The following is a 15906-nucleotide window of genomic DNA, read 5'->3' as shown; positions in this document are numbered from 1 at the left end:
AGATGTGATTCCAATTTGGTATGCATAGACTCATGCTTTGTTTAAACACGTCATTGATTCCTTTCCTGTAACCACCTACCCATGTAGTTTGAAGTGCTTATCATGAGCTCGTAGGATGAGGCAGTAGTAAGAAGGAAGAGATGATGCTGGATGGAACCAGAACCGTGACCCCTAAGTGTGAGTCCGCCTGGCGCCTCCAACCAACAGCCAAGCTAAGAATCCTTGCTGACATCACCCTGACCAGAGCCCCTGTGCAAGCCAGGAAGCTGGACAGGACTGGCCATCCCTCGCCAGGGAAGGGACGACAGGCCCCGATTAGGGAAGTTGCTTCACGAACTTCCATAGCAGGCGTCTGGGTCTGCCTGCTGAGCATTCTGTCCGGCGGCCTCCAGCTGGAAGAGCCTGAATTCAGGCAGCAATTCCCTCGGCCCCTCCCCCTATTGGACTGTAAACTTGTCCTCACACCAAAAAAAGGTTAGGTAAGCGTTAGGTTAGCGGCAGGGGGAAGAGGAATTCTAGTGGTTAATAGCATCCAGTAAATGCTGGCTAACCATTAAGTAGTAGTCTAAGGATTCTGATCTATTCACTCACTTTATCTAACGCCCCTATGGGGACAGGTATTTCCATTTTACAGATTCAGAAACTGAGGCTCAGGAAAGTTGAGTAACAATATCACACAGCTATAAGAGTTACACCAGGGACGTAACTCAAGCAGGCTGGCCCTGGAGTCCCTGTATCTGACCAGCGTCCTGGAGACAGAAAAGACGGAGAAAGCAGAGCTGGGAGCCCCCGCCTAGGGTCAAGGCCACTGGGCTTCACTTTGCCCCAGATCTCTCAGCTCACCCCCTGCCAAAGCCCAGAAAGGCATCTGAAGCCAAGTTCTGACTTCCCACCGGGTTTCTCTCTGTCCACCAGAGGCTGGAGCTTACCTGCCCCCACCCCTCAGTGGCTACTCCTTCCCAGCCTAGAAGATCTATGTGTAAGTCTGGAAGGGTCTCTGCTGCCAAGTCAGAGACAGAGGCCCCTGTCACGCACGGGCAAACAAAGGTCAGCAGCCCAGCCGGTGCTGGGACTGACCTGTCTGGTGGCTGTGCCCACGGCAGCAGGCAGCATCAGGGCCAACAGATTGCTCTTCAACCCGTGCTAACCCTTCCCCGCGTGGCCTGGTCCTGGGGAGCCGAAGGAGGGGAGAGGAGGCTGGTGATCAGAAACGTGGCCCAGCATCCCTTAGTAGGGGCCTGGGGCCTCCCAGCAGGCGTGTGAAGAGCTCCTTCAAGTTGGGGTCCAATCTTTTGGCCCCTGGAACTCTGGGTTCCCGTTATCCATGATGGCTGCCGAGCTGCCTGCCGTGAGCGTGCCCAGAACTCCTGTGTCTGTGGGAAGGTCACCAGCCTCCCCAGGCCATTAGCCCTGCCAGCGTCCCCATTCCCAGCTAATGCCGCTCCTTGACTCAGCTGTGGTTTTACTGTCCTCGCCCTTCGCTCAGCCTGCTTGCTCGGCCTGGAGCGCCGCCTTTCTTTCCTGAGGGGCAGTCTCCCAGGTTAGTCTGCGAGATGTGGGACTCTGCCAGTGTCCGGAACAGAGGCCACAGTTCCGAAAGGGCCGAGCCGACGCTAAGGAACCAGTTTCTAAGACAGGAAAGACTATTCTAGTCATGACAAATGGCTTCTCCACACCTGCTTTGGGTAGGCTAGAAACGATGGTTTATTGAGCCCATTCACCCTCTGTTGCCTTCCTGGAGCTTCTGGGCCCGGGCCTGCCTCAGGCCTACGAAGATGCCAACCCCTAGGACCAGGGCAATGGCCACCAGCAAGAGGACCATCCAGAGGAGAGGCCTCGGCTTGGAGTTCCTGGTAGAGCCTGCGGGAGAGAAGGGATCTGAAGGACCGCAGGGCTGGGAGAGGCCCCCTCCAACTCTCCTCCACGCCAGACCTTTGTAATCACACGGGCAGAACTGAAGCTACCTTTCTGCAGATAAGGTGGACGTCGTCTATCTTTGCTTAGTTCCCCCCTGAAGGCGCTTACACCATCTCCTGCCCTCACTACGGCCAGAGCTTCCCTGTTTTGTCAGCACGCGGTGGGGCCAAGGCCTGAGGGCCCGTCCACAGGCTCGGGTACCTGTGGGCCTCAGCGTCGGCTCCTGCCCGTGAGTACCCTCAAAGTGCACTGGCCCTGGAGAGCTCACGATGTTCTGGGGCTCGGCAGTATCGCTGCGGTGACTCTGGGATCGTCGCTGTCCTGCCCAGGGGAGGAGGGGCGTCTTGGGCTGGCCTCCAGCCCCTCGTGGCCCAGAAGCCAGGAACAGGCCTGCAGACATATGAAAGAAGGAACGCCACCCCCCACCCAGTCCCCGCCCCAGACTCACTTGCGGTCCTCGAGCTGCATGCAGTGGCGCAGGTCTCCAGGCCCGAGGGGGCGCAGGCCGAGGCGCTGCAGAAGAAGTAAACCTGGCGGGAAGAGAATCAGCTCAGGGCTGGCTCCGTGCCATGGGCAGAAGCCCCTGAGGCAGGGACGGGGGATCCAGGCCCCAGGCCAAGTCCATGCAGCTGCCGGCCAGTCAGGCTGACATCCGGACATGTTCACCAAGACCGAGATGCGGCCCCTGCTGATGAGGCAGAGAGCTATGTGTGTTGCTTCCCAGTTTGGAGCCATGCCTTCCTCCTTCCCGATGGCCCACGTCTGCAGGAGAGAACCTTGGGGGCAGGAACCGCTGCCCTTGGTCGAGTCCCAGCCCTCGGCCTGCTCCAGCAGGGCTGCCTCTGCTGGCAGTGCCCCCCGGGAGGGCTTGCTGCTTATTTTGTTGCCCGACTGACCTCTGCATGCTGCCCTCTCTTCCTGGACCCTAGTGATCTGTGACTAGGGGCAGAGGGGTGGACAAGTGACCACTGCTTCCGGGAACACAAGGCCGGGGGCAGCTCCCACAAGGAGCAGAAGCAGGAGGAGTTGGCCTGACCTGACCTGGGCCACCAGCAGACGCCCCTTCATCTGGCAGGTTAGGGTCTCTCGGCTCAGGAAGAGGCTCACAGCTGAGGTGAGAATTAAGCCACCCTGGCAGGTGCTAACCAGTGAGATCTATCTCGTCTGATGTCCTAATATGCAGCTATTTAAAATATACAGACACTTGTATATATTAATGTGAAAGATATTATTCAGTAGAATAAAAATTATACAGTAGTATGTTGCCTATGCAGCCATTTGTATATTATGTGGAAAACCTAAATGTACCCTAAGTTTATCTACATTTACTTTCTGGAGAAGTTGCTGGGTTATAAAAATTCAAAGCAGAATTACATTGAGTACATCATTTCTAGAGTTGGAAGCGAAGCCACTGGAGAACACTGTGACCAATGCTCAGATTTAGGGTTGATGGTGTCCACACCCGGCATTTCCTTCCTCCCTCTTGAATTGTTTCCAGGTCACCTCTGGGCTGACCTGAGGCCAGGACCTGGGCTCCCCGCCCTCCAGGGCACTTGGTAAAACCAAACCCCGTCTGAGGATCTTTGCATGAGCTTACAGGGTTCTGGAAGATTTGGTGACCAGCCTATCCTCTTAACAGATGGGGAGCAGACCTGAGGCACGTGGCACTTCTTACCGGTCCCCTGAGGGCCCTCTGAGAGCCAGAGTCCAGGAGGACGAAGGTGGCAACGGTGAAGCGTTGGTAGTGAGACGGGAAGGGCAGCTCTGCCCCATCCAAGGCTACCAGTCGGGTCCTGTAACTGTCACCATCGAAAGGACACCTGGAAGGAGTGAAGTCAAGGAGGCCGCCCACTGCGGGGAGAGGAGGCGGGTGGAGGGAGCCCTTGGGGCAGCTGGAGCACCCACCGCCACTCACCCGTCCCACAGGATGGGCCACTGAGGCTGCTGGACCGGGTTGGCGCTGGGGGTGGCCCAGCACTGGTGCAGCACCAGGACCAGACTGGGGTCTGTCCTCTGGAGGAGCCGGACCTCCACGGGGACGGGCTCACGGAGCAGCCTCACGATGGGGTAGTCCCCCTCCCCGTAGTAGGAGCCATACGTCACATCTACAGGGAGAGGGGCTCGTGAGCCTGGGTGGGCTGTGCACCTGGGAAGCAGGGGCAGGAAGAGGAAGCATAGGGACAGCGTACCCTTGGCGATCCGCAGCTCGAGCCGCAGGGGGCCGGACTGGGTCACAGCAGCTGGTGATGGGGGAGGGAAGATGGACGCCTGGAGGGGCAGGAAGTCGCTGGCATTGAAGATACAGTGCATGTGAAGCCTGAAGTCCAAGTGGGAGAGGATGGGAGAGGATGGGAGAGGAGACAGAATCAGCACATCCTGTTTCCTTAATAAACCGGGTACCAGCTATGCGGATGCAACAGACGTGGTGCAGTCCAGCAGGGCAGATGGACGCCGCCTGAGCAATCACTAGGGTGACACGCACCCCTGCCCCTATCCTCCGCCCACCTCGTCTTCCTGGGACAGCTCGAGCCTGCCGTGCCAGGCCCACTTCTAGTGCAGGGGTACAGCAGGATGGAGATGTCAGGGGACCACATGGGGCTGACACGCCCACCCCGTTCTGGCATTTGAGGCCATCCCTTGGAGCCTGACCGCAGAGCCTGGAGGGCAGACCCGGGTTTGAATCTTCTTAGCATTTCCTGGCCATGGGACCACAAGCAAGTGGTTTAACCTGAGCCTCAGTTTTGCAAAAAATGGTGATGGATGCCCCCGTCCCTTCAAGGGCTGTGGTAAGGACCGAGTAAGGTCACAAGGTAGTGCCCCAGTGTCGTCACTGTCCTTGTAGCCGTAGCCGTGGGACACTGGGTCTGTCATCCCTCGCTAGCCTCAGTGTCATGCCTGGGCCCCGGAGGTGTTTGGCAAGAGTGGCTGACCCCACCCTGCTCCAGCCACCTTCACCTCGGCTCCTAAGTGATCTAGCTTTACCCCCACTCGAGACAGAGCCCTGGGTTCGAGCCCGGGCTCGGTGCCCTTGGGGAAGACGTCCTGTAGACAGAGACTGGGGCCTGGCGCAACCCAGGTGCCAACAGGTGTAAGTGCTCTGACCTCGTCCGAAGGCCTGTGGTCGGAGCAGCCCTCCTGCTCCTTCCGGATGGGCCGCAGCTGTGTCCTCTCCCACCTTCCTTCCCTGGAACCCCTGGGGCTGTGCTGAGTCCTGGCTAGTTCTCATAGCCCTTAAACCCAAGGCTCTAAAGCATGACAGATTTGTCTCCCACCCCCCTGGCCAGCAGGTACAGCATTTTAAAGAAAAAGACATTTGAAGCCTGATGCCAGCGCCCTCCCCAGCTCTCATGGCAGGTCGGGTGGGGAGAAACGCACCTGGGCATCTAAGCACAGAATTTCTACAACCCACGATTACTATATTAGTTCCATCGGATGCGGCAAAGGGGCTGAGGTTAGGTACCTGGCCCTGGAGTTCAAAGGCAGGGGTGACAAGCACAGATTCCCTCCGGGGCACCCCCACTGGCATCCTGGGCACTGGAGGTGATTGTGCCACCTGACTCAGCAGGTCCCGGGGCCCCTTTCAATGAGGGGTTCTCCCTCGGCTCCTCCCTCAGAGCTTCAGCCCCAGGTATCTTCTGCCTCATCTGCGGCTTCATAAGCTCCGAGATCAGGAGGCTACCACAGTGAAAACCTCAGCCTCCCCCCAGGGCCTGGAAGGGGCCGCTTTTAGCTTAGTTCTTGAGGCTTCATTGCTGAACTTAGTTCTTGGAGAAATAGAGGCACCTGCTAGTGAGGACTCTGGCCCTCTCGGGCATGCTATGGCTTCTCCCTGCCAAGGTGGGGCAGAACCCCCAGTCAATACTCACATCAGCCCTGACCAAGGGGCATGCCCCCCGCCAAGTAGAGCAGGCTGGGAAGAGGTAAGGAGCACTTCCAAGGTCACACAGCTGCCACTCAAGTTTGGCCAGACACCCAGATGGCTCCAAAGCCTGCCCTGAGCTCACCTGTTCTCCTTTCACACCCGAGCCCACAGCCCTGCCTGTCTGAGGAAGGCCTCCCCTCACCGGAAGGTGCCCTCCCTCGTGATGGAACCCTGCGGCCCCCTTCGGACATCCATGTCAGACACCAGCTGGTTCTCATAGATGAGCCGGTTGCCAACCACCTGTGGGAGGAGACAGCTGGGTGAGGCCCTCCCAGGGGTGGTCCTGGGCCCCGGCCCCGGCCGCTGCTCCTACCTGGACTGTGGTGCCACAGTGGGTGAGGGGGAATTGGAATAGTGCGAAGGACCCCGTCTCCTGGGTCGGGGAGCAGCCGGTGGGGGCGTAGGCCAGGCGGACGTTGGCCAGCGTGAAGCTGTGTGCCGAGGCTGTCTCCTGGGACACCACCAGGATGAAGTGGCCGTTTCTGAAGCACTGGACAGTCGCTGGGACAAAGAGGCTGGTCAGGGCCTTAGGGTTTAGTGGCCATCCAGCACAGACAAGGGGGCGGGGTGGGCTGGGGGACGATTAGTATTTAAACATGGGTCTGGGAGTCCAGAGACCCGATTCTCTTACTCTGCACCTGTGCCAGCATTAGCTGGGGCAAACCCTCTGCCGGCCCAGATTCCCATGCATGGAGCACACGGTTGAACTCTACTCTAGGATCCCATTCAATTCATCATGCAAACTGGGATGTTCTAGATCTAAAGGTGGGGGTGGGGTACACGCAAAGGTGGATCTCTTAATAGTTCGCTGGGTCGATCCTTATCAGGCAAGCTGGGACATGTGGCCGCCCCATCTGCAGGTTGCTTTTGCAGTGCATGCTGGGACCAGGCTCTCCACAGAAGAGAGTGGGAAGCAGAGTTTGAGCGATGGGGGTGGGTGGGGGAGGAAGCCTTCCTATGGCTCCGGGATTCAGAGGACCGGGACCACACACGGTGTGGCACCATGTACCTGTGTTGCCATAGTAACAGGGAACCTCTCTGGTATTGTCATAGCAGCAGCCAGCCTGCTGACAGGCTTCCCTTGAACTGCCACTCACTCTGCAGGGTATGCGCCCAGAGGCTACCTGGCACTGCTCCTGGGCCAGATGGGTACCTAGGGTTGGTGACAAGACAGGTGAGGATGTGAGAAGGAGTCAGGTGGACAGGCGACTTCCAAGGAAATGGAGGGAGGTGTCCTCTCAGAGCCCAGGCGAGGGCTGGAGGCCACCCGTTACCCCAGACACAGAGTGTGCAGATACAGAGAAGCCCCACGTACCTATGGAAGCCGGCTTGTCAACTTCCCAGGGTCCCAAGGTGCCCCACTGGGGTTGAGCCAGGGTGGGGTGGGTGGGGCCAGGTCCGAGGGATGGCAAAGCAGGGGTTGGATGGACGAAGCTGTGCTCTGGGGTGGGGCGGAGGGGACGAGTATGAGGGGTAGAGGGTGCAGAGGGTGGCACCAGGTAGGAGTCCAGAGGCCAGGTGTGGTCAGGTTTGGGACAGATCAGAGTGACATCTCGAGCTACATCAACACGCCCCTCGGGCAGCACAGCTTCAATGAGCACCCTCAGCTGGGATCGCCCGTCCTACAGGTGAGAGGGTGATGGGAGAGCAGCTGGGTGGGGCGGCCCAGCATCCAGGCAGAAGAGGGGGCAGGGAGAGCCAGAGGGGTGTTCAGCAGGGAGGTAGCTGGATTTGCGGGTGGGTCCCAGGAAGTGCCCAGGAGGTAGCCCCCCTCACCTACCACCTCACTGAGTGGCCTTGAGCTCCGGTGCATCCTGGTCCACGAGGGGCCCCCCACAGCCCGACACTGGTAGACTGAGCTGGCTCGCAGCTGCGGGGCTCACCCCCAGAGCTGTGAGTGGTCCCTACCTTCTCCAGCACGTGGCAGCCTTTGTAATCAGCAGAGAAGACCACGGGCCCCTTGGGCTTGGCCGTGACCCAGTGGTAGCAGATGGAGCAATTGTTCACCTCAAATGTGTTCCCAAATTCATCTGGGTTGGGGGAGGGGAGAGAGGGATGGAGGAGAGAGGTCAGGGGTACGGAATGGTGAAGGCAGAGGCTGCTGGGGTCTGCTGAGAAGACTCCCCCTCAGGAGCAGAGGACTCTGGTTCCAGCCTTAGCTTTGCTACTAGCTTGCTGTGTGATCTTGGGCAAGTCCCTTCCCCTCTCTGGTCTTAGTTTTCACATCAGTGAGGAAACGGCTTTAGCTGCTTTTAGGATCTTTCTAGCTATGGTTCCCTGCTGACAGCACACAGCAGCAAACAGGAACAAAAGTCTGGTGGAGAAATGACGAGGAGGGTCTCGGTCGCTGAGCTCTTTCACTTCAGTTCAAGGTGAGTTATCACACCCTGTGGATGAGGCAGCTGAGGCTCAGAGGTGAGCTTCCTCAGGCGCGCACAAGGAGGGACAGACAAGGATTCGAACCCGGAATTTTGTAGAAAGCGCTGAGCCTGTTTGCCGGGTTAACTGGCTGTGGCAGTCACCTGGGGACACCTGCGAGGTCAGCCCAGAACAGCCAGGGCCCCCTCTGGGTGCAGGCACACCCTCTACACTCCTGTTCAGTCCACATGGCTAGGTTGGGGGTCATATTTCTCATCTTTCTCATCTTACGTAAGGAAATGGGGGTTCAGAGAGGTCAGGTCAGCTGTTCAAGATCACACAGCTTAGAAGTATCAGATTTAAATCCCCACGTCAAACCCTCCTCCCTTTTGTCCACTAGGGCCCTGCCATCCAGCGTGGTTTGTGAACCAGCAGTCTGGGCACCAGCTGGGCGTGGTTACCAATGCAGAGCCTGGGCCCTAAGAATACAGGACCTGCCCCTCAGCAAGATGGACAAGTGTCTCTGTTCATGACGTGGGAGAAGCTGCCCTGGGTGGCCAGGGAAATTGAGGTTGGCCTTGTCCCCTCCCCCTCCCTAATGTGAGGGGATGGGGGCAGCCACCCGCAGGCAGGACGGGGCCCTTGCTCTTCTCGCTCCTGCTGCAGGGGTGGGCTCCCAGCACCCCTCTGCAGCCCTGGGAGGTGGGGCCCAGGATCCAGCCAGCACTCACCCACCACCTTGAAGCGGACAGTCCAGCCTGGTGGGGGGAACACCAGCAGCTGCAGGCCCTTCATCCCACAGTCGTAGGTGTGCCGCAGGCCTAGGAGGCCAGGCTCGAGGCGTGGCTGCTGCCCCAGCCCCAGAGTGGCCACCAGCAGCAGGGCCACGGAGAGACCCCAAACCATGGCAGAGGTTCCTGCCACAAGATACACCCACAGACCCCACAATAGCCCCCACCTCCCACCGCTAGGTGAGGGCTCAGGCCTTATATGCGGGAGGTGGCAAGTGGGAATGTCAAAGGGCGAAGGGGGCCCACCTGGGGGAGCACCTGTCTGGCCCCCAGGGACTCTGGTGAAATTCCTGCCCTGAAGGCCGGGGAAGGCACCCTCCCAGCCAGGGGCCCTGTGAGGCTGCTGGGAAAGCTGCCTCCTGCACCCTGGCTTCCTGCCTCACAGCTGGCGGTGGATGCCGGCTCAGCTGAGTGATGCTGCCTGGGGCGGAGCAAGCTTCCTAGGACGGGGGAGACCACAGGTGGGTTGTGGGGCTGGATCGTGGCCAGGAGGGGGGCCTGGAGGTCTCAGGCCCACAGCCCTGTCTCCCAAGCCCCTTTGCACCCGCTCCCTGCCCAGGCAGGCTCTCCAGGCCTCCCGTCTGCGCTGAGCTGCAGGGACAGTGGCGGTGGGCAGCAGGCCGGGTTCCACCCCACTACTCAGGCGGGGCTTTGGGGGCCTGCAGGGACACTGCCCCGGCCCCAAGAGCCTGCAGCAGGATGAGGGCCACGGGGGAGGAAAGAGACCAGCAGGCTGCAGAGATCTCTCCTGGGGATTAAGGCAATTAACAGGACTTTGGCTATTACTAATAACAAATAACAAGATGCACAAGTACGTGCAGCGTGGCCTCCTGGATGGGATCCTGGAACAGAAGAAGGACGTTAGGTAAAGCTAGGGAAGTGGACTTTCGTTAGTAACAGCGTATCAACGCTGGCCGGCCAGCCTCCAGCTCAGCAAGGGCTGGGGATCCCCAGTTATTCTAACCGGCAGCAGCAAGGAGGGCACGCGGCTCAGTAATGAGGAGTCTGGTTCCAAACCCGCCCTTACCACTTTCTCGCTGTGCCCCAGCCCCATCACTCTTCTGACCCTTAGTGTCCCATCTGTGAATGGGGGGTGATAATGTTACCTCGCAAGCGGGGACAGAAGGCTGAAAGAGACAAACAGTGGGTGCGAGAAATTATATAGGGTAAGGGTTTCCCGCTTGGAGAGGATTAACTTGCGCTGTGACTAGAGCTGAGCCCGGTGAAGCTTGTGGGGTGGTCCTGGAGGGGGCAGGGTGAGGCACAGATCCCACCAGTGGTGGGGGGTGGGGAGAGGTCATGGAAGTGTTTCCGGAGGAAAGGGCACCTGAGGAGCCCATGGGTGCAGGGGTGGTGTGGGGGGATATTGTGTTGAGGCAGAGGGAGTCGAGGGTGGGGGTAAGGGCATAGAGAGGGCTGGAAACAGCGGACTCAAGCTGGCCAGGGTTGCTGGAGAGGGAAGAGCTGGGCAGGATGGGGAGGAGCTGCAACTGGAGGGCGGAAGGGGCTGGGGAGGTGAATTTTTCCTGAGGGACAATGGAGGTTTTAAACTTTTTTTTTTTTTTTTTGGTGAGGAAGATTGGCCCTGAGCTAACATCTGTTGCCAATCTTCCTCTTTTGGCTTGAGGAAGATTGTCCCCAAGCTAACGTCTGTGCTAGTCTTCCATAATTTTGTATGTGGGACGCCACCACAGCATGGCTTCATGAGTGGTGAGTAGGTCCACACCTGGGATCGGAACCCGTGAACTCTGGGCCGCCAGAGCGAAGTGTGCAAACTTAACCACTATGCCCCAGGCCAGCCCCTGAACTTTATACTTTGAAATAATTTCTGACTTATTGAAAAGAATTTCCATATATCCTCCACCCAGGTTCCTCAAATATTATATGTTGTTAAAAACAGGACAACAGGCCCAAAATGGAGTTGCTTGCTAAGCCCCACATCACCAAATGGAGACTCGACTTAGCTACGGTTTCAGCTCTCCCAGCGATGGAATCTTAACCCAGCCCATCAGGACTCGCCCGATTGGCACTGGTTGGGTGACCTGCCTGACAGACCCCTGCCAGCCACTGAGGGAAAGTAGCTTTGCGACAACCAACTCGCTTTTTGCCTCGTGTAACTTCTTGCTCCTGCTCCTTCTGCCTATAACGGTCTTTCCTTCTCTCCAGCTCCTCGGAGCTCCTTCCTGTCTGCTAGACTGGATGCTGGCTATTTATGAATTGTTGAATAAAGCCAATGAGATCTTAAACATTTACTCCGTTGAATTTTGTTTATTAACACCGTTAACATCTTTTCTCACTTGTTTTAGCTCTTTCTTCCACTCTCTGTGTGTACACTGCATGCAGTTTCTTCCATACCATCTGAGAGCTGGATGCAGACATGAGTGGTTCCCCCTCTACCCCTGAACATGACAGTGTGTATTCACCAAAAAACAAGTAGCCACCGTAAAATGATCAAAGTCAGGAAATTAACATTAGTATCACACGATTGTCTACATACCTTATTCAATTCACCAATTGTCGTAAGGATGAATTTTTTTCCTCCCCAAAGCCCCAGTACATAGTTCTATATCCTAGCTGTAAGTCCTTCTAGTTCCTCTGCGTGGGATGCGGCCTCAGCATGGCTTGATGAGCAGTATGTATGTTCGCGCCCAGGATCTGAACCCGTGACCCCTGGGCCACCAAAACGGAGTACAGGAACTTAACCACTATGCCACGGGGCCGGCCCCTAAGGATGACTTTTATAGCAATGGAGAAAGTGTTTTTTACTAGTCCAGGATCTAATCCAAGTACTTTTTCCTAGTCCGGGATCCAATCCATCTTTCTTCAGCCTCCTCCTATCCGGGACAGTCCCTCTGTCTGTCTTTTGTCTTTCACACCCTTAACATTTTTGAGGACTACTGGCCAGTTTGCAGAATGGCCCTTATTTGGGTTTGTCTGGCATTTCCTCCCGACTAGAGCCAAGTTACGCATTTTTGGCACTGTGTTCCTTCGCTGGGGCCGCCATAATAAAATGCTACAGACTGGGTGCCTTAAACAACGGGAATCTATTTGCTCATAGTTCTGGAGGTTGGAAGTCCAAGGTCAGGGTGTCGCTGGGTATGCGTCTCCTGAGGCCACTCTCCTTGGCTGGCAGAGTCACACACTCTCCCCTCTGTGCACCTATATCCCTGGTGTCTCTTTGCAGGTCCAAATTTCCTCTTCTTAGAAGGACACTGGTCAGATGGAGTCAGGGTCCACCCTACTGGCCTCATTTTAATTTAATCTTCTCTTAAAGGCCCCGTCTCTGAATACAGTCACATTCTGAGGTGATGGGGGTTAGAGCTTCAATTTATGAATGGAGTGGGGTCACAATTCAGCCCATAGTGGGCAAGAATACCCCAGAAGTGATGTTGTGTCCTTCTCGTGCATTCTATCAGGAGGCTCATCCCAGGGGCTTGTCCTCTGATTGCTGGTATAACTTGATCCCTTGGGTAAGAGAGCTCCGCCAGGTTTCTCCACTGGGAAGTTACTATGGTTCTCTTTGCAAATAGTAAGTATCTTACCGGCAGATACTTTGGGACTATGTAACTACCCTGCCCCTTGGCAAATATTTACCCTCAGCAAGTATTTGCCCATTGGTGTGGTGGTTTTCCAACTCCTTCATTCCTTCTACATTTATTTGATTTCTATTGTAACAGGGAGCTTTTCCTGATGCAGGGTTTAGGCGGCAGAGAGAGCCCAGCCAGAGATATGGAGAGACCTGGATTCAATCCTGCGTCCACTGCTCGGGATCAAGGGACCTTCCGCCATCTGTAAAATGGGGATGAGAATGATGATGGTGGGGATGGATTTAGAAAACACAGAGAAAGGTGTTAATGGATCGTGGACTTTACCCATAAGGAGAGCGTGTCTCCCGAGGTTCTGGAAAGGCAGGGAAAGAGTGGGGAGCTTCCTCATGGCCAACAGCAGAAGGATGCCTTTGAGAAAAGTGGTGCCAGACTGTCCTAGAGCGGGTGAGCCCTGAGCCCTTGGCTCCGATTCCACATTCTTGCAAAGACTCATAGGTACCAGAGCTGGTCAGCCTGGGAAAGATCTCAGCTCCTTCATCCCCACTAGAGATCTTGCAAAAGTCACTTAGCTGCTTGGTGACTGGCTTTCCTCATCTGGGGCTAATGGGGCTAATAATAGTGCCCAACTTGTCAGGTTGCTATGGGGATTAAACATTTCACCTAAAGCACTGAGAACAGAGTCTGCACATGGCATTCGTTTGAACATGAGAGGGATGAAAACCACCCTTACTTTTAGTGATGAAAGACAGAGGGTCAGATTGGAGCAACTTGAAATCTTGGCTTCCCCCTCAGTCTCTTTCTAAACTTCCATTTGTTCATCTCTTTCTTACCTTTTTAAACTTGATTTTTATTTTATTTTTGTGGTGAGGAAGATTCGCCCTGAGCTAACATCCATTGGCAATCTTCCTCTTTTTCTGCTTGAGGAAGATTAGCCCTGAGCTAACTAACATCTGTGCCCATCTTCCTTCACTTTGTATGTGGGACGCCACCATAGCATGGCTCACGAGTGGAGCAGGTCCGCGCCTGGGATCCGAACCTGTGAACCTGGGCCGCCAAAACGGAGCACATGGCACCTTAACCACTCAGCCACGGGGCCAGGCCCCAAAACTTGGTTTTTACTTTTTAAAAAACTGGACTTGAATTTCTTAATCTGTAAAATGGGATTAAGAATGAGATTAACCTCACCCGGGAGCCAGGAGAGTTCAGTGCTCATGAAGTATTAGTTATCTGCTCTGTCTCTTCTGCCAATAGAAGCCAGAGACAGAGGGAGGGTGGGGGCCTTTCCAGGCTGGAGAGACAAGGGGGAGTTGTGAGGATTAAATTAGCTAAGACATGCAAAGTGCTTAGCCTGGTGCCTGGCAGGTAGTAAGTACCCCGTAAATGTTAGCAATTACTATTTGTCGTGGGTTGAGTGACAAAAGATATGTCAGGTTCTAACCCGTGGAAACGGTGGATGCGACCTTATTTGGAAAAGGGGCTTTGCAGACGTCATAGAGTTGAGGAGCTCAAAACGAGATCATCCTCGATTATCTGGATGGATCCTAAATTCAAAGACAAGTGTCCTTACGAGAGAGACACAGGCAGGGGCAGGAGAGGCCACGTGAAGAGGAGGCAGAGATACAGCCCCAGGCCAAGGATCGCCTGGAGTCACCAGATGCTGGGAAAGTGGGGGGCGGGGGGGTCCCTCCCCTGGGGCCTTCAGAGGGCACGCTGCCCTGCGAAGACCTAGGTGTCAGACTCCTGGTCCCCAGACGATGAGAGAGTGCATTTCTGTTGTCAGCCAGCAGGTCTGTGCACTCTGTGATGGCCGCCCTAAGACACTAAGAGGCTCTTCTTGTTTTTGTGCGGTTTGACTGGTGTATGTGTGGGCCTGAGAAAGTTATCAGTTAGGAATAGTACGAGGTTATGAGTCTCCAAGATTGCGCCCTCTGCAGGTGAGAACAGAGCCAGAGAGAAGGGCACCAGGCCGTGGGTAACCATGGCTCCAGAATGGGTCATCCTGAGGAAGCCGGGGGCCTTGGCAGATCCAGTCTCTAATCCTGGAGATTTCTTCTGTTTAGTAAACAGTTTTGGGGATCCCTCTCCCATAGCAGGCCCTCCACTTGGCTTTGGTGCTGAGGAGATGATGTAGGAACAGTTTCTGTCCTCAAGTTGCTCCTCATGAGCGTGGGGAACAACTGTGAGAAAAAGTGACCAGGGACGGGAAAGCTGGCTGTATATAAAGTGGGGCAGGGATGTGGGAAGGAGGGTCTGTCTGAGAGGATTAGCAAAGCCTTCCCAGAAGAGGCAACATCTGGCCAGGGTTTTGAAGGATGAATAGGAGTTCACCAAGAAGTCAAGAGAAGAAACAGTATTCTAGAGCAGGAAGCAAACAGCATGAGCAAGGGCACAGAAACCAGCATGTGTACAGGGTGGGGGAAGGTGGTGATAAAAGCTTAGAAGCTGACTGATGATAGGATGTGATTAGGGAGTAGCAGAAATGAAGGTGGAGACGTGGGCAGGGCCAGATCCCTGAGGGGCTTACCGGCCATGTGAGGAGTTAGGCCTCCTCCTGTGGGTGGTGGTGGCATTAGGGAGCTCTACGCAGGCCACCACAAGGTCCTGTCATGCTGTTCCTCTGCTGCGTGTGGGCAACTCCAGGGCCTCCCGAGTAAGGAGGCTGGGGGATGCCAGGGCAGGTCCCACCAGCTTCCTGCCATGCATCTCACTTCCTGTTTGATTGACTTCTTTAAAGAGGCCAGAAAGGAGCATGATAACCCGCCTCCTAAAGCAGGGCCAGAGGGAGAAATCTGGGAGAAAACCACGGCTGGGGGCTACGTTGGTCCGTCCCCTGGGCTGTCTGTTAAACACACTTGATGGCATGAGCATCCTCCTAGGAGCCCAGAGACACTGATGACCTCAGAAAGGGGTCCTGCAGGATGAGGAGGGGAGGGAAAAAGGCATTCCATACAGCAGCAACAGCATGTGCAAAGGTACTGAGGTGTATAGTGGTGGGGGATGCGGTGGCTGGGGACAAGTGGAAAGGGTGCAGGGGCCTGGTGAATCCAAGAAGCCTCGAATGCCACGCTGGCAGTCTGGACAGCTCCTACGTGCAGCAGAGACCCAGCAGGGGGCTGTCAGGCTCAGATTTGTCTCCTCCACTGAGGGAGGTGCAGTTGATTCAGAGATGGACCCGACTTAGGCTCTTTCTGGCTGTGACATCAAGTTCTAAGCCATGGAGAAAGTTGTGCTTGGGGACTAAGGCCTGTGCCCTGGGGGTGGCTGTGTCCTTCTCTAGGTCCTTCTGAGAAGCCAGGCTGAAGCGCCTCTGTGGGGACCCATCCCTACCCGCCATTCAGGTCGGGACCCCCACTTCCCTAGGCCCCTCTCT

General features: G+C 56.0%; 1 protein-coding gene across 1 annotated transcript; it reads right to left on the bottom strand.

The window, feature by feature from the left end:
- Positions 1–1686: 1686 nt before the first annotated feature.
- Positions 1687–10042, bottom strand: ZP1 (zona pellucida glycoprotein 1). Its single transcript, XM_070229172.1, has 13 exons — positions 10016–10042; positions 8929–9304; positions 7748–7869; positions 7155–7461; positions 6849–6992; positions 6153–6340; positions 5982–6079; positions 4107–4234; positions 3833–4022; positions 3593–3737; positions 2366–2447; positions 2119–2238; positions 1687–1860 (listed from the first exon to the last, which is right to left on the bottom strand). The coding sequence occupies exons 1-13, from the start codon at positions 10040–10042 to the stop codon at positions 1718–1720; spliced, it is 2070 nt and encodes a 689-aa protein (XP_070085273.1). The 3' UTR covers positions 1687–1717.
- Positions 10043–15906: the final 5864 nt, after the last annotated feature.

This window comes from Equus caballus, chromosome 12, assembly GCF_041296265.1.
Source record: "Equus caballus isolate H_3958 breed thoroughbred chromosome 12, TB-T2T, whole genome shotgun sequence".
Classification (NCBI taxonomy): Eukaryota; Metazoa; Chordata; class Mammalia; order Perissodactyla; family Equidae; genus Equus; species Equus caballus.
Note: the sequence above shows the minus strand (reverse complement) of the source record. Positions and strands in the feature narration are given on the sequence as shown.